We start from the raw sequence: 27,301 nt of genomic DNA on the forward strand, positions 1-27,301 counted from the left end.
GCTTGGCCCAGGCCAAGTCAGCTGTTTCATCCCTCCTGCTGGGAAAGTGGAGGGGGGCCAACTCTCCAAACCCAAGGCACTGATCACAGGAAGGCAAGCTTCGATGTCAGGACTCCCATCAGGCCCAGCTAAAAGGCTTTGGACTTCCTCAGGAGTCTCCTCAGACAGAATGGCTCTGTGCTAACAGAAGGGGACTCCTGAGTGCCTTTTTCTGGGCAAGGCTGCCAGGGGAAGGGGAGAGATTAGCAGTGTATGGCATGCAGTGGGGTGATGACACTGAGGGGGTCACTGGGGTGTGAAGGTCATTCCCCCATCATCATCAACCAGGCCATATTGGTACAAAAGGTGTCTTTATTGAGGTCTGGGTTAAAATTAGGCACTTGGCCAGAGCAGCAGCTTAAATATGAGGCAAGCAGGCAGGGGTTAGCCATGCCTGGGGCTGGGTTGGGGTCATGAGGCTACAGGCACAGACTGTCTCCAGGTGGACAGAAGTCGGAGGGGGAAGAGGAGGAGGAAGGGGCCGCAGAGCAGCCTGGGTCAGAGGCCTGGTAGGCCGGCCCCATGGGACTAGGCAGGAAGCTCTGGGTGGCAAGTCCAGCAGGGAGGGAACCAGGATCTCTTGCTCCACATGCCCCTTAGATCCAGGCCTGAGCCTCTGGCAGGGGCAGCCGCACTTGGCGGGGCAGTCTTCCCAAGCCTCACTTCTTCACCTTGGTGTCATAGGTGCCTGCATTCTTGTAGGCACTCACGTAGCCACTGTCGTCCAGGATGTCCTGCCGTCCTGCAATGCCCTTGCCCTTGCCGCTCTCATCGAAGCGCTCCTTGTGGGAGCCCGTGTACCTGCTGGTGTCCGTCAGCCGGTCTACAGCACCCCCTGTTTTTGCTTTCTGTTTGGACAGAGTTTCCCCAGGGGCACCTGGTGAGGGAGCCCAGCCCTTCCCACCCACAGCCATGATTCCCCACACCCCATTCCATGGCCACCTGAGACCAGCAGGGCACTTACGGTGACGCCCACATTGGCTGGCTCTTTGCCTGCCACCAGCTGGCAGATGGCATCGAAGGCCTCCTCTTTGCTCTTCCCCTTGAATCGCTTGGTCGCCAGCTCTTCCAGGGCCTTCTTGAACTCCTCATAGTTGATGACCCGAGCAGACTTCCCCCTGCCAGGCATGTGGGCACCATGAGTGTTCCCCTTTCTTTTTTCTCCCCCAGGGGAAAGCACAAACGCAGTCGCTGCCGCCACAAATTATGCAATTGCGTTTCTTTCCCACATTTGGGAAATCGCGGGGGTCAGCACCTCTGGAGGGCAATAGATAAGGTTTGCCCTGGAAGAACAACCTTCGTGATCATAGTGTTTCCCAACCCTTTCTCAATGTCTTCCCTGGTTCCAGCCCCCCAGTTCCCCACCTCCTGGGAACATGAGAAGCAGGGGCTGCCTGGGGCTCACTTGACTTTGGAGAAGACGATGTCCACATCGGTCCCTGTCACGGCCTTTCCGTCAGCCACCTTGCAGTCCTTGCACAACTTGGCCCAGTTCTTGCCATTCATCTCTTGCCCACTGGCCTTGGGGTCACCATGGATGGCAAACTTGCGGAAGCTCTCCTCCAGTCCAGCGATGTCTGTGCTTGCTGCCATGCCACCTGTAGAGACCCACCTGGGTCATCTCCCAGCCAATCTGCCCTTCCCCTCCCCCAAGCCCAGAACATCCCAGCCTCTACCTCAAACCTGCAAGACCTGGGCAGGTTCTGCTACAGACAGAGTTGGAGCTGGAGCTGCCTGGGGAGAGGGGCCAGTCACTGTTGCCCTGGGCCACAGAGCCCCGAGGAAGAGCCCCGGGAGGCACGGTCTTGTCACTAATGCCAGCCCTGGCTCTGAGCAGGGTTCAGCAGATGAAATCATGATACCCACAGCAGGCTGGGAACAGAGTGGCACTGTCCAGAAAGACTGTGAGGGCAGCAGCTGGGGCCCTGGCTTTGTCTGGCCCTGGCACAAGGCCTCCTTCGGTGGAAGTGAGGGTGGCAGAGCAGGCCCCCTCCCTCGAAGCTCCATGCCAAGTTGGGTTGGGGCCAGGGCCAGGCTGCTGGTCGGGCAGGCATTTAGTGAGGCCGGCATCTTAGTAAGGGTCATGAGGACCCAGCAAGAGCCAGTCTGGGCACGGGTGCATGCCCTGGGCAGGGGTGCAGCTGGCCCAGCAAGGCCTTGTTACTATTTGCTGTTAAACAAAAACATGAGGGGAGCGGGAGCTTGGGGCTGGCCTGGCCACAGTTTGTGAAGCCTGGAGACGGTTGCTAAGGGAGGGTGGTGCTGCTTGGAGAATGTTGCTAAGGGCAGGATGGTGTCAGGGCGGCTCAGGGAGAAGCTCCCAGTGCTGAGGGGCTGGGCTGGGCTGGACTGGGGAGCTTGGGCCCACGGGTGGGGCACACCAGCACTCCCTGCGCCTGGGGCATAACCGTAGCTTCCTGGCCCCTCACCACTGACTGGGGCTGTAACCTCCCACTGTGGAGTTTTGGGGGAGCAGGAGTTTGGGGGCTAGTTGGGGTGGGGGCTGTAGAGTTACGAACCCCAAGAGTCGTGCTGGCATGTGGGGCTGTGGCTGAAACACACTTCCTCATGTCTACACCTCAGACCACCCCTGGCCACACCCTGAACTCAGCCACACACCAGCCCACATTCTCGGCGACCCTGTGCATTCAGCACTGGCCTGCCACCCCTTGGGCCTTATACCCCTGGCCATACCTTCAGCCCTGTACTGCAGCCTCCTCCATCCTCACACCCACCATCACAGCCCTCGGCCACCAGCCCCCACATATATACTAACAAGCCTGTGCCAACCCCAGTAATACCCACAGCTCTGCACTAAAGTGCCCCCCACATCCACAGCCCTCTGCTGCAGACCCCTGGCCACACCCTGAGCCTGCACAGCAGCCTCCTCCATCCCCACACCCGCAGCCCTGGGGCTGAGGCCCCTGGCCACAAACCTGCATCCCTTCCTGAGACCCCTAACCACAGCCTCAGCCCCTCACCCCCTCCAATACCCACAGCCCTTTATCAAGGCCCCCTGACCATCAGCACCCCTTTGTCCACACACCCACAGCCCTCTGGCCACACCCTCAACCTGCACTGAAGGCCCCAGTCCACATCCACACACTAACATTATGAGACTCCCAGGTACTATGCGGAGATCCCCTGTGTAGAGACCCCACCAGCACTCCCCCTCCTCCACTGCCACCTCCTGACCACACCCTCAGTCTCAGCAACCATCTTCTAGCTCTGCCTTTTACACTAGGGCCTCCAGTGACCACAGCCTGGGCTCCGTCCGGCTGCCCCATCTTCCACTGAAAACTCCTCCCCAGTGACCACACTCCCATCCCTAAGTGGCAGTTTCTGGGACTGTGAGCACCGGTGGCTCCTATGTTACAGGGACCACAACCCCAGTCCACACTGCACACCCCTTCCCTTTCCCTGGGTACAACCTCCCACCAGGGACCCGAAGACCCACACTTGGTTCATCAAGGGTAATGTCCAGGGGAGCTTGGATGCCACAGGGTGCTTGGCCCAAGCACTGGGTAGATCCTGCGTGCAGTGCTCACTCCTGTCCATGGAAAGATGGATTATTGGTCATCTCAGCGTGGTCAAGTGGCGCTGGGTTGCAGGCCACAGCCCCATGGATTTGCAGGCCATGGATGGAGTGGCCACACCCATGAACTGGGGCCACCCGTCCCACTCCCACTGGGACAGCTGGAGTCATCAATCAGCCGGACCAGGAGGTGGGGGCTGTGAGGTGGAATGCTTGGGGCCAGGGCAGGGCCGCTCAGCTGGCTCCTCGGCTGGGACCGCCGGAGGTTGGGACCCTTTCCAGGCTGCTCCCCCCAACCCTCATGGTGCAGGATACTGATTGGGGTGGCGGGCATCTGGGTTTCCTATGGGCTTCTACCTCGCGACTGCTGCTGAAGTGCGCGTTCGGATGGACAGAAGGACGCAGGAATGGACCGATGGACGCGGGAGACCAGGCGGCTCCGCAGCTCCGCTCCCTGCCGGCTCCCGGGTGGGACTGCAGCCCAGGCGGCTCCGCCGTATTATCCCCTGTTTCTCGGTCTCCATAGAGACAGCGAGTCCCACCCCCGAGGCTGTCTCGGCGGGAGAGTGACCAAGGTCACGCCGGCCCCGCCCACGAGGCTCCGCCCTCCCCGCGCCGCTCCGGGAGCCGCATCCCGCCCCTCCCCCGCAACTCCTCGGTCCTCGCGGCGGCCAGACCAGCGCTCTGCAGTTTGGGGCCCCCTCAGGAAACAGCCTCCCATCCTGGGATCTGCCTAAATCTCTAAGCCGCCCCAATCTCCAGGGGAGATGCAGCTCCCCAGAGTCAACCAGAGGCCATTCGGGGGCTGCAACGCGGCATTGGTGGGGTTTGGGGAATCGGGAAGGAGCTCTCCCTCAGTGACAGGGGTCTACGGTTGGCTCAAGAGCACTGCCATCTACTGAACGGGTGGCACCCCCAGGCCACAACTCCCGTGCTCTCCTGGGTAGGATTCAGAGTCTGGAGCAGTGGGGAAGAAGGGAGGGGACTCCCCACGAGCGAATCGCACTCGCCCAGCCCCAGCCTGCCGGCATTCGACGGCAGCCCTGCTGCAGGGAAAAGCTGCAGGGACCACCGGGCTCGGCTCCCTCCTTTCGCCGCCACCTCCCCGCGACCTCGCAGCCTCAGCGCCCATTGCTTCTTTCGGAGTCCAAAGCCTACTTTCTCTCGGCCTCCCAGTGCAAAGCCCATCTTTAAAAAAAATAACCTCCTCCAGGCCGCCATCTAAGGCCTTTCCTAACCACGAGACGCACCTGAGCACCTCCACAGGGCAGCCTGGGTGGCCACCTACTACTGTACAGGGACCCCCTCCCCGCCCCCGGTCGACCGGCCAGGGTTGGGCTTCTGGATGGTCCATGGCTCCTGTCATTAAGAAAGTAAGTACGACGTCCGCAAAAGCATAAAAAAGTTTATTGGAGCATCACAGCCGGTGGGGCGGGTATTGCTGAGTCGTGGGGGAGGGAGGCCGATCCCGCCGGCCGTAGGGGCCCCTAAAGTGCACTCGGTGCGGCAAGGATGGGGTGTTGCATAGAGAGTCGGGCCGGCCGCTCCAACTCGGCCCTCCGGCCTCTCGGCCCAGCTAAGCCAGACCAGCCTCCCGCCCGCCCGGCGCCCCGGGCTCGCCGCTACTCGGACTCACGAAAACGGCGGGCGCACGCGCCTGCAGCGCCAGCGTGGGCTCTCGGCCCTGGCCACGTGGGGCGGCCAGAGCGGCGCTGCCCAGGCGCGTCTGCGCCACTGGTATCTCGTCCATGGACTCTGCCGACGCCGAGTGGTAGGCGCCAGCAGGGCCAGCAGCGTGCACAGGGCTGGCGCCCGCGGAATCCGTCGACGAGCTGGAGCGGCGGCCGGGAGTCCTGGGCCCTGCACAGGGGAAGGGAACATGAGCCCAGTGGCTGCGGCTCACTTGTGACTCTGCCTTCCCCTCCCTCGAGTTCCCAGAGCAGGACCCGGACAGGGAGAGGCTCACCCGACGCCCGATCCGAGGTTTCAGACGTCTGCACTTTATACACGCGCCTCTTCCTCTTTTTCTGCAGAGACACGGGGAGACTGAGGGCCCCACATCGCCAAAAGAAGCAGAGGTGAGCGCCAGGGTAAAGGCTTATTTTTATCCCACTCCACCTGGACCGGAGGCCCAGCACAATCCCTCCTACCTGGGGTCGGATCCGGGGAGGCAGGGCGAGAGTGTCTGGGGAAGAGGGTGGTGGAGGTTCCGCTTGGCCACGGGTGGCAAGAAACTGGGAGGGGCTGAGGGGGAAGCAGGAGGGTAAGCCTGGGCTCTGTTCCCCAAATCCCTCCCAACTGGAGGTGCTGAGAGAAGCTTCCCTTACTGTTAGCTCAGAGAAGGGCCAGACCCATGCCCCAACCTTAGCCTATCCCCTTCTCCTGCCTCGATGGCCCTGCCACGCTAACTGGAGATGCCCAGGTCACACTCACTTGGCATTCACTGCTGCTGGCCTGGCCTGTCCAGGGGGCTCTGGGCGCACATGGCTGAAGGTCCGCATGTAGAACTCCATCTCCTGGGGAAGGTGGGAGTCAAGGAGGCTGGGAGGCCAGGTGTGGCTCCCGAGCCTCCTGAGCCCTGATCTCATGCAGTCCTGCCCTCACTGGCCTCTGTGGGACATCTCAGGCCTCATGCCAGACTCCCAGCCATGCTGGGAAAACCCCTCTGTAGGGTAAGGCTTAAAACACCCATTTCTGGCCCTTGCCTCATCCCCAGGTCCTTACCTCATTTATTCAGCCTCTGCCTCCTGCTGGAAGGCTCCCAGCCCCCATGGATCTATAGGCCTAGAGAGGCTCAGCCAGGGAGTAGTGGGAAGCTCAGAGCGGCCCGCACCTGCTCCTGGCATCCCCAGTGTTCCAGCCTCTGAACCAATTATTTTCCCCTGGCTGAGAAACAGGCCTAAGTGTGCATCCACCAGCTCCCGCAGAGCTGAGTCCTGGGCGCACCCCTCGCCCTCACAAAGGACCAGCCACGATCCTGGCTGCCGAGAAGGGGCTGCGTAAATGCATGTGCGGTGGTCTCCCTGCACTATGCCGAAAGGGAAGGTAGTAGGTGGTGGAATAAACAGAGCCACAGCCCCACTGGGCACCAGGCTTGCAGGTAAGCCCTGATCTTCATAGCAACCCTAAGGGTGCAGACACGACCCCTGAAAGCAAAGGGGCCTTGAGGCCAGGGGGTTGCAGGAGTGGCCTAGTCCTGCACCCCTGGCCCGCAGGACTCGCCCCAGCTTTGCCAGGGAGGATTCCAGGTGAGGAAACAAAAGCTGGGGGAAAGCAAGCCCAGAAAGGGTGTGGTGTGGGATGGGGGCGGGTCCAGGGCGGGGTCGGAGGTGGGAGGGTTTGCCGGGAGCACCCGGACAGCTGTCGCAGGGTTCAGCAGCCGTTTCCATGGAGACGGAGGCGTCCTGACTAATGCAGAGAGGACACTGTAACAGCAAGGCCGTCTCTAAAACAAGCCTATGTTTGGGGGCAACGGCTCCAGAGAGGGGCCCCTCCTGCATTCCTGCTGGGGTGGGGGTGGGTGGCTGCCTGCAGGGCCCTGACAGATCTGGGGGAGGAGCCCAGCCAGCGGCCCCGCCCAACCTCTGCCCTGGCTGCTGCTCTGGAGAGGGGTGTGGGAGCGCCAGCCTGGGCTGAGGGGCACGGGGTCAGGGGTTAGAGGCCAGTCACAGGGACTGGGGACCTCAAGATCACTCTCCCCCACACCTCTTCTCTGCCCCAGTGTGGACTCAGTGACCCTCTAGGGCCAGCAGAGGGGCAAAGCCCACTGGGGGGCCCTGGGCTCCAGACAGGGGAGCAGATGAGGGGGCAGCAGTAGAGGAGGTCTCAGAAGCTGAGGGGCCAGGATGGGACAGGCGCCAGGCCCTAGCCAGCTCCGGAAGTCTGAAAGCGTCCCCAGTGAGTCCCCACTCAGAGCCCTGTCCTCTCTCGCCATGGCTGTCCAGAGGATCCTTCCTCAGAGACCTTCAAAACCCTGTACATTCCTGAATGGTACTGGGCCCTCAGCCTCAGCTCTCTGCTTTGTAAAAAGGGACAAGAACATCACTCCTGTCCCCCGGGTTCGCCTCCCTCGAGTCACTGCAGATGGACAGAACAGAAATTAAATGTCTTTGCTATGGCTACATTTGGTCCCAAAGCCTTGGCAGGGCAGGGCCGAAGAGCCTGCCCTGCCTCAGTGGGTGCTACCTGTGAGGCTTGAGAAAGTCTCCTGCCTAATTATCTGGGCCTCCGTCTCCTCTTGATGTGGGGCTGGAGACAGTACCCTCTCCCCAGCACAGCTGCCACCATCAGAGCCCAGCACCGGGGCAGGTATACGGTGGTGTAACAGCAGAGTTGCCACCCACAGCCAGCACGCCCCAGGCCCAGGCCTGCCCAGTCCTGGCAGCCTGGCCCACAAGCAGTGTCCAGCCCTGGCGACAAGAACAGGAGAGGCGGGGTCCTAGGCCCTCCCCAACCCACCCACCAGCCTCTGTTTGTGTCCAGTTGCCATGAGGCCTCGGGATCCAGGGCTCAGCCTTCCCCCAGCAAAGCCTGCCTGGGCCCCGCCTTCCTAGTCCCTAGGGCCTCCTCTGAGGACTGGATCACCCCTACCCCAGCTGCTGACCTCAGGAAGCCATGGGGCGTGGGAATGGGGATAGGCTGCTCAGCCACTGGCCTGGCCAGGCTGGCCAGAGCGTGGAGACCTTAACTCTTCCCAGACCCAGCTTGTGGTTAACCTTCTAGGCCTCAGTATGCACATCTGCAACAGAGGCTGTTCTAAGCATAAATTAGGGTAATGGGTATAAATGCTCAAGGTCATGGATGAGAAGTGATGGCTCCATCCTGGCCACCCATCACTGACCCCGTCGCTGGTCCATCCCTCTCTCTCTCCTGCTGCAGCCCCAACCTGCTTACTTCCAGGCTCCCACATCCCATGCCGTCCGCGCATGCTTGGCGCCTGGGCAGGTGTGTACGTGGGGTCCGGGAAACACAGGGCTCCCTCTGGCTGTGCCCACGCTTGGGCGAGCAGGCACACGCTCAACACAAGCCTGGTCCCTGCTGCCCCCAGCACCCCCAACCCCAGCACCCCCGCCCCCAGCAGCTGTTCCAGGCTTGCTTCCCTTGCCCTGTCTCCTCACTGGCTGCTTGGTGCACAGCCCAACACCCCCCACACCCAGGCCCCCTCCCACCCCTCATCCTCTATACCTGAATGGGCCGCATCTTGGGAGGACATGACTCAAGCTCCCTGTGAACCCCCTTGGCCTCCTGTGGTGGGCGGTGCTGCACGATGTACTCATAGGTGGTGAGCTTGTGCCACACTGGTTGGGGGAAGAGAGGGCTCAGTGTGGTGGAAAGGGGACCCTGGAGCTCAGAACAGGAGGGAGAACAACCAGCCCCAGGCTGAAACCAGTGTCCCCAAATACACGAAGCCATTGGGTGAGACCTGGCCACCATAGTGAGCCCATACTGGGCAGGGGCATGGTTTCAGGGTCCACCATCCAACTGGACACCTTCCTGCAATCTGAGGACCTCTGCGCTCTGGAAGGCAGGTGCGGGAAGCACTTACTGAGATAAATGTGGAAGCAGAGCAGGTGCCCCAAGAGGGCTATGGACAGCAGGCCCAGAAGGATGAGCAAGGCAGCCAAGGCCAGGATGGCAGGAGCCTGGGTCTCCACGGGGGCAGCGGGCAGGAACACGAACCACACATCCGTGTGATTCTTCAGCACTGCAAGGCACAGACAGCGTGTGCTCAGCTGGGGACGTGACAGGTGACCAGGGTTGGGGGTGAGAATAGGCCCGGAGCCTAAACTGACCTTCAAAGTGTCGGTTGGTGCGCAGCCGCATGGGGTTGACAAAGAACTCCACAAAGACATATGTGGCCACCAGCACCAGGAGCAGGACACCCAGGAAAGCGGATGCAACACTATGTAGAAAGAGCCTGGGCCCAGCCATGTGTAGCTGTCAGCTCCTGGGAGCTCCAGCGCCTCGGAGGGCTCATAGGAGTTGGGGCTGTAGGGTCATTGCTACGGGCTCAGAGGGCTGAAGGTGACCCCACAGCCCCAACTCCTCAGAAGCCAAAGACATACAGCAAAACTGAAGACGGGTGGCCACCCCATCAGGCAGCCCACCTTTCTCTGGGCCAGCTTGGTGGAAGATTCCAGGCCCACACTTGGCCATCTCAGCCGGCACCCAGGAGCATCTCTCTCTGGGCAGCACCCCCGCATAAAATGGGCACAGGTCCTCTAAGTATCCCCATCCCTGCCAGCCTGCCATGCGGGCTGCAAGGTCTGTGGCTCCCACCCTCAGACAGTGCATCCCCAGGCCCCCGTGCGGCCAGGCTGTCCTCACCGGTAGTTCCGCTCGCCCACACAGTTGTTGAGCCACTTGCAGTGATGGTCGAAACCGCACACGCACTTGTTGCAGGCGCTGCAGTGCTTGGAGCGAGCGCTCCTGCAGGGAGAGGGGGCACAGCGCAGTCGGCCGGCTTATTCCCTGCTTTGTGGCCCGGCCGGTCGGGGCGGTTGAGTGGGGTCCGTGGAAGGACGAAGCGCCAGGCCTGAGATAGCCCGGAGCGAGGCGACGAGGAGCGCGCGCGCCCTCTGCAGGCGCTGCGGGGTGGGGCCCCTGGAGGAGGCAGCGCTCCCAAGAGCTGGGGGACCCCAGGAGCCGCAAAAGGGGTAAGGAGGTGCACCCCTCCTGCTCCGGGACTGTGCGCCTAGCTGATGCGCCATGAAACGGAAAATGGGCGTCCTTTCCAGGCAAAGAACCCTGAGAGAAGGCAGAAGATGCAGGTGTGGGCCCAGGGAGCTCCAGACAGCAAGGTGTGGGGCCCAGGGCCTGCACTGCCCTTCCGGACACCTCCGGCAGTGGGTCCCTGTTTCCTTGCCATTCTATGGGAATGGTACTGGCATTTTTCCAGAAACTTCAGTCTGTGTGGACTAAGAGAAAAGAGGCAAAAGAAGTGCAGGCCGTCATCCGTGTGAGCATGCTCACCACAGGGGCTCAGGGTAGTCTCCCAGCCCAGGGAGGCACGGGGGAAGGCCCAAAGGCACAACCCCTCCCCCAGAACAGGGCAGAGCCCTGCAATGGGCAGCAGCTGCTGGAGCAGCCGCTTGGAAAGTGTGCTGGCGGGTGCCCAGTGAATGGCAGGAAGTCCTTGGCGCCTTAAGGCTAGGGGCTTGCTCAGTCTGCAGACCCCTTCAACAGGCTTCCTGCGGGGGCTGGCCTTGGGCCATGTCCCCATCCCTGATCCCCCACCAGAGACCTGGAGACGGCGGGGCTCCAGAAGGGTGGAAAGGGACCCCTAGAGAGGCAGCTGGGACCAGCCAAGGGGGTAGGGGTGCAGCACATACTGACTCCTCCATGTTAGCAGAGGGACCTTAGCAAGCCACCTGGCCCCCCTGGGCCTCAGACTCCTCCTGGGTAGGCCAGGACACCAGTATCTGCTTGGGGGGCCTGGCCGCCCAGGTGTAAATCTGGCTCTGCTATCAGTGGCTATGTCTGGCCTATCAGCCTTTCTAAGTGCTGGGCTCTTCCTCCTCCATGAAGTGAGAAAACCATGCAGGGTGGCTGCAGGAAGAGCTCAGCACACAGTCTCAGGCATCAACGCCCCTGCCCACCCCTAAATGGGAATACTGGTGAGAAATGTGGGGCTATCACTGGCAGAGCTGCTCATTAGAAATGTTTGGGCAGGGCCAAATGTTTCCTCCTGTAACTGCTGGAATACTACTCCTCATATTCTGTTTCCAATCACCTTCTCTTCACCTTCTCAGGAACCCAATTCTCTGTCACGCCATCAAGGTTCTTGACTGCATAAAACATGAGGGTTCTGAGGCATCAGGGATGGCTGTGAAGCCCTAGCACCCCCTCTCCACCGTGCACCCCACAGCACACTCGGCAGCCACACGCACCCACACACACTCACACATCCACGTCGCACAAGTTGCAGTGCAGGTCTTCAATGACATGTGCGTGCTGGCTTCGGTTGAAGATGGGCAGGGGCCCTGCATAGCTCTTATCCCGCACGTTGGCATCTGCTGGATCGATGGAGACAGCGGTCAGGTGCACCACAAGGTGGCCGGCAAAGATGGCGCCCATGCACTGGCCCAGCAGGTTAAAGACTCACTCCGCACTCTGCCAGCTGGGAGTCCTACCCCACTCCTTGCAGCCAAAGAACTCCCCACTGCCATGCCAGCCTGCTTTGTGCAGATTCTCTGCCTGTGCCACCTCCTACCTCCAGTCCCCCAGAGCCTCCTCATCAGACCTCTCCAGGTGACCCCTGTGCCCCAAACGGAAAGGGGGAGGGGCCATCTAGGAAAGGAGTCCACAGCCAGCCAGCAGTGCCTGCTGTCGCCACCTAGGTGCCCAATCGCAGGGTCCTGGCCTCACTGCTCCAGGCCTGGTGCAGGCCCTAGATGGTCTGACCTCAGGCTGGTTTCTGGTTTCAGATTCCAAATGATGATGTGAGACTGAAAGAGATCAACCCCACCTAAGGCCCAAGAACCTGAAGTTTAAAGCTTGCTTATCTTGCTTTCATAGGAAGTCACCTCCAAGAGGGATGCAGCCATCCCCCTTTTCAGTAGCTGGGCCAGATGGAGAACCCCTTGCAGACAGGGGCTTGGACACTTGCTACCTCCCCTACCAAAAATCTAGGCACTTGGAGTCCTGGGCTGAGTGTCTGGGATGGCCTGCTATGTTCAGGGCCTGGCCAGGGGCAGCATGGCTAGTCTCTGAAGCTGAAACACAGCTCTTCCAGGACCTATCTGCTCAATGACTGGGCCAAATGCAGGAGACAAGTTTGCTGACAATTTGCTACAAAGTCTAATGTGTAAAAATTCAGCCGTAGATTCCACCCAGGCAGCCATCCACTCTCCCTCGATCCCACCTGCTTCAGCCCAAAATTGCACTCGTCCTCTTGCTAGCCAGGCAGACATCATCCCTCTATCATTCATGCTCTACCCATCATCCATCTGCCATCCTTCATTCATCAGCTGTCCAATCTCTTTTCCTCCCTTCTCCTCCCAGCAGCCAAATTTCTCTAGATATCCGGATAAACCAGGCTCCGCCCTAGTGTGCCACAGCACAGCTAAGAGAGACAATCCCGTGGCCATCACCGCCCCTTCTATCCCTATGGCCAAGTCTTCATCTCTTGCCTGTGCCACTCTATAGCTTCCCAACTCTGCCCCTCCTGTCTGAGTTCCCTTGAGTCTATGCTTCACACGGTCACAGAGTAAGTTTTTAAAAGCTCAGACCCAAAGCCCTCTCTGCTTGCTTGCACTCCTACAGTGGGTCTCAACAGCTCTCTGGCTGAAATTCACTCCTCTGCTCAGTGCCAAGGTCCCTTTCCCTCTGGCTCCTCCCAAACCTCTCTGCTATCACCAGCTACTGTGCTCACCATGCCATCCACTCTTCAGACACTGAATGAGGGCAAACACTTACTCCCTGCCTGCCCCAACTCTTCTCCTGCCTCACTCCTGGGGTCATTCATTCAGCTGTCTACTGAGGTCTTTTGTTGTGACAGGCACTGAGGGATATGGCAGGGGCAAGAGTCCCCAGCACTGAAGAGACTGCAGTCTGGTGGAAAACATGGAATTTTTTTTTTTTTTTTTTTTTTTTTTTTGAGGCAGAGTCTCACTCTGTCGCCGGGGCTGGAGTGCAGTGGCCGGAGCTCACTGCAAGCTCCGCCTCCCGGGTTTACGCCATTCTCCTGCCTCAGCCTCCCGAGTAGCTGGGACTACAGGCGCCCGCCACTTCGCCCGGCTAGTTTTTGTATTTTTAGTAGAGACGGGGTTTCACCGTGTTAGCCAGGATAGGGATTTTTTTTTTTTTTTGACGGAGTCTTGCTCTGTTGCCCAGGCTGAAGTGTAATGGCGTGATCTCGGCTCACTGCAACCTCTGTCTCCCAGGTTCAAGTGATTCTCCTGCCTCAGCCTCCTGAGTAGCTGGGATTACAGACACTTGCCACCACACCTGGCTAATTTTTGTATTTTTAGTAGAGTCAAGGTTTCACCATGTTGGCCAAGGCTGGTCTCGAACTCCTGACCTCAGGTGATCTGCCCGCCTTGGCATCCCAAAGTGCAGGGATTACAGGCCCCCACTCCCACCCAAAAACATGGATATCAATCAAATAATGGGTTAATTACAATGAAGAAAGTTCATGGATATGCCAGTTTGTAACCAAGTGACCTCATCTAGTCTGAAGGGGTCCAGAAGGCTTACCTGAGGAAGTATTGTCTCAGCTGAGACTTAGAGAAGAGTGGATTCCAGGGACCTGGCAGGTAAAGAGGAAAGGGGGCCTGGCTAGGGACTGTGGCTGTGGGGAACATGTGGAGTGCCAACCAGCAGTTTGGCTGAAGTGTGCCTCCAGCTCACGGCTGTCTTGCACAAATGCAAGAATGAGGGTCTGTGTGGCCAATTTCTGGCTTCTCAAAAGGAACCAGAAGTCTGGGTTTTTATGAGATCTCTCAGTGTTTAAATGTTAAGGAAATAAATAATTTTAAAAACATGCCTATAGAAGGAACATTAAGACCTGTGCATTTTCTTTGTTAACTATCCTTCAATTCAAAAAAACAAATCTGCAGGCTGAACTCACCCATGGGCTTCTAGTTCTCGACCTCTAATTTAGTTAGGTGTTGGGAGCAGGGAGAGAGGCAAGGGCATTCCAGGCAAAGACCAGTGCCGTGGAAACAGAAGAGGACAGGGAAAATCACATCAGAGGAAATGGGGGAGAGAGGCAGAGTCCAGAATGCGGAGCCTTGATGCCATGTTGAGCCACATTTCTTTTCTTTATCTTTTTTGAGACAGAGTCTCTCTCTGTTGCCCAGGCTGGAGTGCAATGGCACTATCTCGGCTCACTGTAGCCTTCACCCCCCGGGTTCAAGTGATTCTCCAGCCTCAGCCTCCCAAGTAGCTGGGATTACAGGTGTGTGCCACCACGCCTGGCTAATTTTTGTATTTTTAGTATAGATGGAGTTTTGCATGTTGGCCAGGCTGGTCTGGAACTCCTGACCTCAGGTGATCCATCCGCCTCTGCCTTCCAAAAATGCTGGGATTACAGGTGTGAACCATCGCACCGGGCCTTGGGCCTCACTGCTTAAGGCAGGAAGAAACCATTAGAAAGCCTGGAGCTGGGGCGCAACATTATCAGATTTGGTTTTTGGAAAGGGCAGGAATGCAGATGGGTTGGCCGAGGTGAGAGCATGTGTGGGGGACCCGTTTAGAAACTCAGCGGTCATCCAGGGAAGAGAGGCAGCTGGCAGTGGCAGAAACCGGGAACCAATTCAATGTCTATTTAGGAGGCAAAATCAACAGGGCTGGATGACTGACTGGATTTAAGTGAGGAAGGAAGGGGGAGGAGCCAAGAACATGTAGGGAGAACTGAGGTGGGGGAGGAGGGGAGCCACAGGCCTCAAGTGTACCTGTGGACACGCGGTGATGCTGTAGGTGGCTTCCGCCTGCCCTCACAATCTGCTGAACTCACCATGTGGCGTGATCACCATCTCCAGTGCACCAGCCTTCCCTTCAGCCAGGGGCCCAGCACCCTAGGGCTCAGCTTGCATCCCTAAGGCCCAGGCCAGTTCCAGGCCCAAGGTGGGTACCTGGTACCCACTATGATTCTACCTCACTCCTCAGGGGACCTGAGAGAGCCTGCAGAAAGGAGAAGGCTCTGATGGAAGGAAGGAGAGCATACAGGCTGGTCAGGCGCAAACCAGGTAGCTCTGTGAGCTTCTGCATTGCCCAGAGCAGACAAACCTTGAATGTGGAGACAGAGCCCTCAAACCGTCCCTCTCATGACAGTCAGGCTTCCTGGGCAGCCCATCTGGCCTCACTGGGTGCCTGCTATGTGATCTCAGGAAGTCACGGAACCTCTGTGCCCAGCTTCTTCACTAGGAAATGGGGAGAATACCTCCTTACAGGATTACTATGAGGATCAAATGAGATCATTCATGTAAAGCGGCTGACGCAGGGCCTGGCACATGTAAGGGTTCAATAAATGCTACTGCCTTCTGTTTATCATGATTTGCTTTGCTTCTACTTGTCCAAGCCATGGGGTTGTTTATCTGGTTAATCTGGTTTCCCAGGTATCCTGATGGCAGAAACTCAGGTGATCCCTAGTGAGGGGCGTGTCCATTCCAGATCACAGGAGGAATGTCCCATGATGCATTCCCATGTCCCATGACTTAACAGCACTAAGGCCTGTTGGTCACCTCAGGGAAAGTCCAGTTTTCCATTCACAGAACTGATGACCAGCCCCTGGGCTCTAGTGAACAAGAAGCCCCCAGATGGCACTGCTATGTCTAAGGAAGACAACCTCCTCTAGGGTCCCCCTCCACACACCTACCCTGTCACTCACCAGCCCAGGGCTTTGTGGTTTCCTAAAAGAGCATGTTCACGTTTGTGGCTTAATGAATTCTAGTGCTCACATATATCTTAAAGTGCTCCTGGTAGGAGCCTTCCCATCAGACAGAAGATGAGGCTAAGACCCACAGAGCTGGCAGGAGTTGCTCGGTCCTGTGCAGCTCTGAAGGTGCTGAGTAGGGACAGAGCTCACCACAGGCTCGATGTCCCAGGCTTTCAGGCTTATCCCTGCCAACCACCCTTAGGCCGCCCTCACCTTCCCCACAGGAGTCATCTTCGTGAAGGACACTCAAATAGGAACTCTCCAGAAAGGAGCACAGAGATGCCTGCTTCACTGCAATCCCCTGGCTTTGCAGCCACATCCTCTGCTCCTGGGGGCTGTGGCCAGGGACGGGGCAATCACACCACTGGGCTCAGGCAAGTCTGGGTTTGTCACTATTCCCAGGAGCCTCTGGGGTATCTCCATCCTGTCTCTTGTCACAATCAACCTCACTCTAAAAGGGTATGATTTACAGAATCAATGTGCCCATAAACAGTCCTGGGCACAGTCTGTCCATAAATAAAACCATATTTTAAAGGCACCAGGACACTTACCATGTAAAATAATTCTATGGTGACTCTTTGAAAAGTGAAAAATTCTTTGATAAATGGACTAATTACTCCCTACTTCGCCCTTTGTTCAGCTTTGAACACAATTAGTGTCAGGATGGTTTGAGGCTCCTCCTTCTACAACTGCTCCTGTGGTGCCTCCGCGGACAGGATTCACATCCTTGCAGGGCTTGACATGCTCCTAGGTATTTTAGGCATGCCCACTCACCCTATCAGGGGGAGAGGTCAGGTGGAGGCTGGAGGCCAGGCTGGGAAGCAGCAGGTCCCCAGGACTGGGCCCACCCTGCTCTGCTCCCCTGACTGTGCTCCCTGAGGCTCCGAACCTGGCTTTGGGCCTCCGCTGTGCCGGCCATCCTTTGCCTCCCCACTTCCACACACCAGCCCCATGCTTTCCCAAGGATACAGCGTAGCCAGCAGGCACCCAGTGGTGAGGCAGGAGGGGAACAAGGACCCCAAAGCCGATCACAGCAAAGAAAAGGTACAGCAGCCAGGCCACAATCTGGAGCGGGTGAGGGGGCCAGCTCCACCCATTCCGGCGGGATCGCTGGCCCTGCAGCTCAGGGGAGGGTCCGCTGGGCTGTGCCGGCGGCGCTGTCCACACACTCTTCTCAGGGGCAGTCTTGTTGGAGGGCTTGTTGCAGATGTTCATCTCCGGAGGGAGAAACAGTAGAGAGAGCATTAGCCCAAGAGGCCGGGCTGGAGCCCAGGGCCCATGTCTGCAGCCAGGTTTCAGCAGGGGGGAGTAGGCTGCGACACAAAACCATCGCCCAGCTACTCTGCCGGGGATACTGGCATCCTAGCATGATAGAGACAGGCAGTGGGGAAAGGGTGGGAGTGGGCTGCTGTCTCAAAGCCCAAAGCAAACCCTGGCCCCGGCCTGGCCAGGACAAGGTAGGAGGACCCAGGGTTTATTCAGGACACAGTGCTGCTGCCTGTTACTCAAAGTGCTGTCTCCACAGCCATTGCAGTTAAACCCAATAAGACATGTTCTCATCTGGTAACAATATCAGGCTGGGGCCAGAGTGATGAGAACACATGCTGATTCTGTTAGGATTAGTCACCTCCTTCCTGAGGTCCAAATCCAAGTGTCAGACACCCCCGCTATCCTTTGCTCAGGGAAACAGGGAATGGGGCGCCCAGAAGGAGGATCTGCCCTCTGCCCCACAGTGGATACAAAATCCCTTTAGGACTGGGGGAGCCTGAAGCTCTGCCCCATGCTGCCTGAGGGTTCTCGGCTGGGGAGGGACCAGCTCACGAGACGGAGGGAAGGATTCCTCTTTAGTTCCCTTCAGCAGCAGAAATGACCATGTTTCTCTAAGTAAATCTGGGCCTGGTGTACAGTTTTGTACAGAAAGCTGGGCTAATGCTCTTGGACTCAGAGGCAGACCACCAGATGGCATCAACCACCCCCTCCACCCGCCACCCTCTAGCCAGACAGCTGGCCCAGTGGCCAGAGATGAATGCCGGGCAGGAAGGGGTGGGCTACAGAAGGAAGACCCCCATCCCCAGGATCTGGGCCCAAGATGGGACGACAGCCCAGGCAGGCAGTGCCATACCTGGAAGACAGGCCAGCTCTGCGCTCGTGGTGGGAAAGCCAGGAGCTGGGGCTAAAACCCTGGTAGCTAAACTCTCCTTTCAGGAGCCTCTGCCCATGAGACAGGGAACCTAAGCAGAAAGGGTGCCACAGACCCCGACTCAGCGCATCTGCCTGGATCACCTTTCTCACTTCTCAGTCCACAGAATGAGGCTTGATCTTCAGAGCCAACTGCAAGCACTGCCTCATCCAGGAAGCTTTCCCTGACGCCCTGAGTCAGGGGGCCCTTATGCTAAGTCATTGTTGGGCAAATTACTTTGCCATTTGGGATGCTTTGCAATCCCCATGTCTGCCCCTGTTAGGACAGCTTTCCCCAAAGGCAGCAAATGTGCTGGGTGGGGTTTATTCATCTCTGTCCCCTATGTCCCTTCCCCCAGGCACCCAGAATTGTACCTTGTACACAGTAGATCCTCAGTAAATGTTTGCTGACTTGAAAACATCTGAAATAAAAGGAAACGTGGGCATAGTAAATGGTGTGGAATCCTGGTCCACCCTAAGCCATCTGGCCCGCTTTCCCCTGCCTTCCATCCATCCAGCCCTGCCCCCTTTCTGCAGGGTCGTGAACCCATGCCTCTTCGCAGCCCATCTCCCTCTGCTGGCTGGCTACCACCCTGACTGCCAGACACTCACTCCTAACCACCCTGCCCTTCAGCCAACCTGTGGCTCAGAGCTTCCTGCAGGCCAAGCCTAGCATTATTTGAAGTGACCTCTGAGTAGTCCCCCAGAGGTCTCAAAACTAAATGGAGGACTTAAGTTTTTCCCCAGGGATTCAGCTGGTGGTTTTTTGGTTTTGGGTTTAGGGTTTTTTTTCTCCTGAGACAGGATCTTGCTCTGTTGCCCAGGCTGGAGTGCAGTGGCACCATCACAGCTCCTGGGCTGTGACCTCCTGGGCTCAAGTGATCCTCCCACCTCAGCCTCCAGAGTAGCTGGAACTACAGGCACGTACCTGGCTAATTTTTTTATTTTATTTTATTTTAATTGTAAAGACCGGGTCCCACTATGTTGCCCAGGGTGGTCTCCAACTCCTGGACTCCGGACTCAAGAGATCTGTCAGCCTTGGCCTCCCAAAGTGCTGGGATTATAGGCGTGAGCCACCATGCCTGGCCTTGCTTTGTTTTGTTTTGTTTTTTGTTTTTGAAACAGGGTCTTGCACTGTCACCCAGGTTGGAGTGTCATGGCACAATGATAGCTCACTGAAGCTTCAATTTCCTGGACTCAAGTGATCCTCCTGCCTCAGCCTCCTGAGTAGCTAGAACTAGAGCAGCGTGTTGCTATGCCTAGCTATTTATTTTTTATTTTTGCAGAGACAGTCTCACTATGTTGCCCAGGCTGGTCTCCAACTCCTGGGCTCAAGCGATCTTCCCACCTTATCCTCCCAAAGCACTGAGATTACATGCATGACCCAGTATCCCAGCCCTCACTTTCTTTTGCAAGTCCCCCAAAGATAGCAAATCTTTGTCCTTGTATTGTGGAAATGTCAAAGGTCATCAGGTCAAGCCCTGTGAATACGGTTGGGCTGGATGGTTCTTCTCTGGGGCCAATCCCTGTGGCTTGCACATCAGCTCTCCAGGGACACCATCACCAGGGCAACTACTTTGAAAGGAATCCATGAATTTGGAATTCCTAAAGTCTGGCTCTCCTTTTGTCATCCCCAAACCTAAACAACCCTACACCTTGCAGGAGTTTCCAAAGAGCAAAACAGAGGCATGCGGCTGATAGGGCCCCACTGCCTGGCAGTGGCCACACGTACCCCCAGCGCTGCTGTATCCCGGACTCCTGAGGCAGGAGAAGTCACCATCTGCAGCCAGGCACCCGCCACATACAGCCTTGGGGATGCCTCTGACTCCAAATCAGGATACTCCCTTGGTCCAGGAAGCGAGCACTTGTTTGAGGCTGTGGAAATGGGGATGGTGCTGCCAGGCAGACCTCCCTCGGCAGAGGCAGCATTCCGGAATAGATGCCCAGGCTGGCCCACAGGCATGCCCAGGCCAGCCTACTCTTCACTGACAAAATTTTCTTTTTTTTTTTTTTTCTTTTTGAGACGGAGTCTCGCTCTGTTGCCAAGGCTGGAGTGCAGTGGTGCGATCTCGGCTCACTACAAGCTCCGCCTCCCAGGTTCACGCCATTCTCCTACCTCAGCCTCCCAAGTAGCTGGGACTACAGGTGCCTGCCACCATGCCTGGCTAATTTTTTGTATTTTTAGTAGAGACGGGGTTTCATCGTGTTAGCCAGGATGGTCTCGATCTCCTGACCTTATGATCCACCCGCCTCGGCTTCCCAAAGTGCTGAAATTACAGGCGTGAGCCACCGCGCCCGGCCCACTGAGATTTTCTCCTGCAGAGCTGGTGGCCACAAATTCCTTCGGCCCAAAAGATTTTGATTAAAAGGGCTGGGAGGTCGGAGAGAATCCAATATGGGGCTCCCAGACCATGGATGGGACCAAACACTGTCACCAGACCCTGGGACTTCTCTGGCTGTTGCTCCCCTCTCAGCACTTCTCTAGAAGACCAGATTGAAAGACATGTGGCTCTGTTCCCCGACAACGTGGCCAGCTGGCACCCTCTGACCTTGGCCAGTCAGCACTTATCGGGGCCCAGCCTGCGTACTTAGGATGTAAACACAGATGAGACCGGGTGCATGCCCTCAGGGGCTTCTTTTCTGGGACCTGGACAGACACAAACAGAAACCAGGGCAGTGGTGAATGGGCATTTTGGCAGCCCATGCAAGGGCCAGCCATCCAATGTGGCAGAACACAGGGTGGACAGGTTGCGGGGGCGGGGGCTAGGGGAAGGAGGGAGGGGAGGGCAGGACCCAGTGAGAGATGGGACCGAAGAAGTTGTGGGGCTCAGATCTCAGGGGGCCTAGAAGGCCAGGTGAGGACACATGGACACTGCTGGAAGAGCCACAGGGAGGCAAAGTAAGCTTAAGGCATGAGAGTGACCCAATGGCTCAGGGTGCTTTGGAAAACTTTCTAGCCAGTGGGGAGAAGGGCATGGGGGAAGTGGTACCACAGCAGCCCAGCAGGGAGCCCAGCAGCTCTGTGCTTTGGGAGAAGCTGGTCAGAAGGTGGTGGTGAAGCCCACAAGCTCCCTGCTGCCCACCTGGCTACCCCCAGATGCATCTTTGCAGGGTTCAGAGGTACACGGCCTTGGGAAAACATTCTTCACGTACCTTCTACTGCCACAGAACAAACCATACAGAGTCAGGCTGGTGGTGATAAAGGGAAGACAGGAAGGAGGGGGTCCTGTGGCCTGGGTAAGCCAAGGACCCACCTGGCTACTGAGGCAGGCAGGAGGGGCTGTGGAGGCCCCTCCCTTGTCCCGCGCAAGATGGAAGCCATTGGCAGGATGACAGTAATCTGTTCATGTTAACATTCACTTGCGAAAAGCCTTAGATGGTGTTTTCAGTATAAGGTTAGGCTACCTTAATTTATTATTATATTATTATTATTATCATTATTTTAAGACTGAATCTCACTCTGTCGCTCAGGCTGGAGTACAGTGGCTCAATCTCAGCTCACTGCAACCTCCACCTCCCAGGTTCAGGCAATTCTCCTGCCTCAGCCTCCCAAGCAGCTGGGATTACAGTCACGCACCACCACATCCAGCTAATTTTTATATTTTTAGTAGAGACAGAGTTTCACCATGTTGGCCAGGCTGGTCTCAAGAACTCCTGACTTCAGATGACCCACCTGGCTCGGCCTCCCAAAGTGCTGGGATTACAGGCGTGAGCCACCATGCCCTGCCTGGGTACCTTAATTTATACTTCATTTGGGTATCTTAATTTATATAATTCATTTGACTTAATTTAAGTCAAAGGAAGGAAATCTTAACATTTTAAGTTCTCATTATGAACTACATTATAGTTACATGAGTGACCACTTTCCTCCTGCCCACCTCTGCTCCCAACAAAAAAAACATTTAGGAATGTTGTTCTGAAATTCTTGCCTAGCACTCTCAAAGGAACCACACCAAGGTGAAAAGTACCAGCCCCGGAGAGACTGTGGGCATCCCTGGATTGCTGCAAGCTACCTGAGGGCTTCAGAATCAAGTCAATTACTAAAGAGGGTTTTCCAGGAGAGGACAAGGAACTGGGAGGGCAGGGTGATGGGGTCAGAGGAGAAAGGGACAGGGTTGAAGCAGGCACTTGGAGGTCCCTGCACTACCAATGGGGAGATACAGGTGGGACCAAAGGAAGAGGGCTAAGCCTGGAGTAGAGCCCTTTTCTGGTTCCCGAGTTGCCACTCACAGACTGAGGAACATTGAGGCAAATTTCACAGATCCACTTCTTTGGATCTCTTCTATACTCATCTTTCAACAAAGTTCAGTGAAGCAATTTCGCAATGTCCAAGTCTGGCGAAACTTTAGAACATAGATGCCCTTTGACCCAGACATTCCATTCCTAGGTATTTATCTTATACATATACTCACAAAGATTTATTGCAGCATTGTTTGAAATAATAAAGGACAAAAGACAATATAAATAAACTATGGCACATCCACACAATAAAATGCTAGGCAGCATCAAAAATAAGGGATAAAAAAAGAAAAAAAATGGATGAAGTAATCTTTGATACACAATTAAGTGAAAAAAGCAAGACGAAGAACACTTGTAGATGGAGCTACCAAGTGAATAAAAACAAAGGGGGCCGGGCGCGGTGGCTCATGCCTGTAATCCCAACACTTTGGGAGGTCGAGGAGGGCGGATCACGAGGTCAGGAGATCGAGACCATCCTGGCTAACACTGTGAAACCCCGTCTCTACTAAAAAATACAAAAAACATCTAGCCGGGCTAGGTGGCGGGCGCCTGTAGTCCCAGCTACTCGGGAGGCTGAGGCAGGAGAATGGCGTGAACCCGGGAGGCGGAGCTTGCAGTGAGCCGAGATCGCGCCACTGTACTCCAGCCCGGGTGACAGAGCGAGACTCTGTCTCAAAAAAAAAAAAAAAAAAAAAAAAGTGGGCGGGGGGGGCAGATGCATAAACATCTACATTCCTATATGCATAGATTCTCTCCAGAATGAAATGCAAGAAACCAAACACAGGAGCAGCCCCTAGGAAGGAGATCTAGTGGTCCAAGAGCTGTAAGACAGAAATAGCATTTCCTGGTACTCCTTCGTATGTTCAAATATATATATATATATATAATTTTTTTTATCATGAGCATGTACTGCTTTTGAAAACAAAAAGTATGTCAAATAATAAATGATTGGGGGATGTCACCTCCTGCCCTTCTGGCCCCACTGAGCTGCCTTGTGGACGAAACACACTTGTGTGATCTAGCGCCCTGTTATCATGCCAGACAAAGAATTCCTACCTAACAAGGGTGCTTGGTTTTAGTGAAATGTTTTCTCACTCTTGAAAGCAATTCTAAGACGCTCAGCTACAGAGCTATGAGGAAAAGCCATAGAACTTCCTATGAGCTGTTAGGGTTCTTGTCAAAGCTGGAATCACACAACCAGACAGCACAACAGAGGAGCTGCTAGGCAGGACCTGCTTCATCCTTGGCCAGAGCCAACTCAGCTACCAGAGACTCCCAGAACCCAAAGGGAAAGTGCACTCCACAGGAAACTTTTGTTCCCATGCATCTTGTCCTTTTGCTAGAGGATTTGTGGTTTCCATGTGAGAGATTTTCTTTTTTCTTTCTTTTCTTTTCTTTTTTTTTTTTTTGAGAAGGAGTCTGGCTCTGTCGCCCAGGCTGGAGTGCAGTGGCGCGATCTCGGTTCACTGCAAGCTCCACCTCCTGGGTTAAAGCCATTCTCCTGCCTCAGCCTCCCAAGGAGCTGGGACTACAGGCGCCCACCACCACGCCCAGCTAATTTTTTTGTATTTTTAGTAGAGACGGGTTTCATTGTGTTCGCCAGGATGGTCTCGATCTCCTGACCTCATGATCTGCCCGCCTCGGCCTCCCAAAGTGCTGGGATTACAGGTGTGAGCCACTGCGCCCAGCCGGTGAGCCACCATGCCTGGCCAGTGTGAGAGATTTTCTTCTCTTTTCTTCACTTTTTTTTTTTTTTTAAGATGGAGTTTCACTCTTGTTGCCCGGGCTGGAGTGCAGTGGTGCAATCTTGGTTCACTACAGCCTCCGCCTCCTGGATTCAAGTGATTCTCCTGCCTCAGCCTCCCGAGTAGCACCAGCCGCCACGCCCGGCTACTTTTTAAATTTTTTTTTAGTAGAGATGGGAGTCTACCATGTAGGCTGGGCTGGTCTCGAACTCCTGACCTCAGGTGATCCACCCGCCTCGGCCTCTTAGCCACTGCGCCCAGCCTACCTTTTTTTTTTTTTTTTTTAGAGACAGGATCCTTCTTTGTCGCCCAAGCTGCTGGAGCGCAGTGGTATGATCATCGTTCACTGTAACCTCAAACTCATGGGTTTATGCAAGCCTCCCACCTTGGCCTCCCAAAGTACTGGGATTACAGGTATAAACCACCGTGCAGTCGGGAGATTTTCTATCTATGAGTATTCCTAAATGAACTTTCTGTTTCCCCTAGGATCTGCTTTTGAAATAATTTTCACTGAGATTTAACAGATGCCCAGTTGAACTACCTAAAGAGAAGCTAGACAGAAAACATTTCACGGTACACAGTGTTTTATAGCACAAAAGTCATTTACAAAAGATTTAGGGATGAGTACTTTGTTTATTAAAATTCCCCACAGGTGCCAGAGAAGTCTCTGACCTTAAAATTCTGAGAAGCAGCTCTGGTTCAACTAACGGATGCACATCATACAACTACCGAAAATTAAACTGGAACTTCAAGCTGTTCTCAAAGACCTCTCCAGTCTCTGGTCTCAGAGGTAGCTGGGCCCTCGCTTTCTCTCTCATAACAGGCAGAAGTCTGATGCTGGTCGGACGCAGTGGCTCATGCCTGTAATCCCAGCACTTTGGGAAGCTGAGGCAGGCGGATCACCTTAGGTCAGGAGTTAGAGAACAGCCTGGCGAACATGGTGAAACCCCGTCTCTACTAAAAATACAAAAATTAGCTGGGCATGGTCGTGGGCACCTGTAATCCCAGCTACCCGGGAGGCTGAGGCAGGAGAATCTCTTGAACCCAGGAGGTCGAGCTTGCAGTGAGCCGGGATCACGCCATTGCACTCCAGCCTGGGCAACAGAGCGAGATTCCGTCAAAAAAAAAAAAAAGGTCTGATGCCATGGCAAGAAAAGCTTGAAACCCCAATTATTCCTGAGTCGACATGGTTTGCAAACATTTTCTGTGCCATTCTCCTCCTGAAGCAACCATTGCAAATTGGGATACAAACGAAGCCAAGGAAAGGGGACAAGAAGGAGGGAGTAACACAGAATAGAAACAAGGCCAATGAAGAGAGGCCAAGGTTGTTGATTTCAACCAGGAAATCAACTCATATGACTGCAGGAGCCAGCCTTGGGGAACACCCACCACAACAGTCATTAAGAACAAAGTTGTGACAGAACAAAGAAAGAAAAACAAGAACAAAACAAAACAATCTGGCTAATTAAGGACCACTGTTGCTTTTACTGCATCTCATGGTGATTATCTGTTTATAAACCCGTCTCCCACAGTGAACCAACGGTTCCACAAAAGCAGAGACCACCCCTCAGCCCAGGTCTGAACCCAGCTCTCCTTCAGTAAAGGAAGTCAAGCCACTTTTTTACCATCTCTGCTGCCATTACCCCAATCCAAACCTACAGCATTGCTCTCCTACAGTGTTTGCATGATAATAACCAACACCAGCATTTAGAGGGCACTTATTCTGTGCCAGGCACTGCTTCAATGGAATTCACTCATTCAATTCTCACAGAGCTCTAAGGAAGGTCCTATCATTTCCAACCGTTCTTGTAGATCCCTGTAGTCACTGATTTCAGATGTGACTGGCCTCTCACTTTCTCATAAAAAACATGCACAACATCCACCCCCATCATGAGAACACTGAGGCTCAGAGACACTAAATGAGTTATTTTAGGAGGCAGAGCTAGATTGGCAGAACTAGGATGGTCCTCAGCTGACTTCCCAGTATGTCCTGTCACAACCATGCTGCTCAGCAGCCAGAGTGAAGTGAGCTTTTCAAATGTGAAACTCAACCAAACTCTTCTTTGGGAGGCCGAGGAGGGTGGATCACCTGAGGTCAGGAGTTCAAGTCCAGCCTAGCCAACATGTTGAAACCCCGTTTCTACCAAAAATACAAAAATTAGCTGGGTGTGGTGGCAGGCACCTGTAACACCAGACTCGGGAGGCTGAGGCAGGAGAATCGTTTAAACCCGGGAGGCGAAGGCTGCAATGACCCATGATCATGCTACTGCACTCCAGCCTGGACGACAAGAGCAAAACTCCGTCTCAAAGGAAAAAAAGGAAAAAATTAAAAACTCTTCCCATGGTTTCCTTTTAAAACAGACCCTCCATGACCAACCCCTCGATTTCAATACCAGAGAGCCTAACCCGACCTAAAATCACTTTAGTCATGTATGACACCTGCTTCCCAGCCACCTTCCTTAATGCTCTGGGTTCTGGAGACGGGCCACGTCTGTTCGGAGTCCTCTGTGCCCACGCCTGGCACAGAGCCTGGCAAAGAGTAAGCGCTCAAGGAAGATCTGTGAACTTGATGCATGGTAAAACGAAGCCCCGCGCTCTGCCCGGGCCCTGGAACTCAGGCCACCAGCTCCAGGCGGAAGTGAGCCCAAAGCTGGCCAGGCGGCAGCATCCGCGACCCCGTGGCTCAAGCCAGGCTCCGAAGTGAGAAACCGGGCGGGGACTCCTCACCTGCGCGCCGCGGCGGCCGTGCCAGATGGGCCCTGCCAAGGTCAGCCAGAGGTTCAGGCCCCACGCCTGGCCTTCCACCCTCCCCGGGACAGCCGCGCTTCAGACCCTCGCGGTAGGGACGGTCCCCGGGACTGGGCGGCAACGCGCCCGGGAGCGGGGCCCCATCCCGGACGGAGACTGGGCCGGCGAGTCCTCGGGCTCTGGCTCTGGCTTCGGCTCCGGTTCCAGCAGGCTTGCGGGGCGGCCAGGCCAGGCCCAGACTGGCTGGGCCTCGTCCGGCGCTGGGCCCGTTCCCCTGACAACGGCGCGGGCTACGGCGCCCCACAGCGGCCAAACCGCGCTGCGTCACTCCGCGCCGGTCCCCCGGCCGGGGCGGGGCTTGCCAGAGACCCCCTTGGTGCCCCAGTCGGCCCATTCCCAGATTCTGCCTAACCTTTCGTCTAGAAAATCCACTTTTCC

At 55.9% G+C, this 27,301-nt stretch overlaps 2 protein-coding genes and 1 non-coding gene across 4 annotated transcripts; all 3 read right to left on the reverse strand.

The window, feature by feature from the left end:
- Positions 1–333: 333 nt before the first annotated feature.
- On the reverse strand, positions 334–4,064 carry TPPP3 (tubulin polymerization promoting protein family member 3). Its single transcript, XM_010355111.2, has 4 exons — positions 3,932–4,064; positions 1,445–1,637; positions 1,004–1,157; positions 334–887 (listed from the first exon to the last, which is right to left on the reverse strand). The coding sequence occupies exons 2-4, from the start codon at positions 1,630–1,632 to the stop codon at positions 699–701; spliced, it is 531 nt and encodes a 176-aa protein (XP_010353413.1). The 5' UTR covers positions 1,633–1,637; positions 3,932–4,064; the 3' UTR covers positions 334–698.
- On the reverse strand, positions 1,207–1,365 carry LOC115895380. Its single transcript, XR_004055580.1, has one exon. It is a non-coding gene; the product is annotated as a U1 spliceosomal RNA (small nuclear RNA).
- An 895-nt stretch (positions 4,065–4,959) lies between the features above and the next one.
- ZDHHC1 (zinc finger DHHC-type containing 1) lies at positions 4,960–27,142 on the reverse strand. Of its 2 annotated transcripts, XM_010355108.2 has the most exons (13): positions 26,843–27,128; positions 19,864–20,006; positions 18,507–18,553; positions 16,923–17,168; positions 11,478–11,653; positions 9,902–10,003; positions 9,367–9,491; positions 9,120–9,278; positions 8,759–8,871; positions 6,008–6,090; positions 5,725–5,818; positions 5,541–5,601; positions 4,960–5,434 (listed from the first exon to the last, which is right to left on the reverse strand). In XM_010355108.2, the coding sequence occupies exons 4-13, from the start codon at positions 17,166–17,168 to the stop codon at positions 5,151–5,153; spliced, it is 1,443 nt and encodes a 480-aa protein (XP_010353410.1). In that variant the 5' UTR covers positions 18,507–18,553; positions 19,864–20,006; positions 26,843–27,128; the 3' UTR covers positions 4,960–5,150. The 2 variants fall into 2 exon arrangements, with proteins under 2 accessions (XP_010353410.1, XP_010353409.1); XM_010355107.1 differs by lacking the exon at positions 19,864–20,006 and having other exon boundaries at positions 26,843–27,142.
- Positions 27,143–27,301: the final 159 nt, after the last annotated feature.

Source organism: Rhinopithecus roxellana, chromosome 20 (genome assembly GCF_007565055.1).
Source record: "Rhinopithecus roxellana isolate Shanxi Qingling chromosome 20, ASM756505v1, whole genome shotgun sequence".
NCBI classification, from domain to species: Eukaryota; Metazoa; Chordata; class Mammalia; order Primates; family Cercopithecidae; genus Rhinopithecus; species Rhinopithecus roxellana.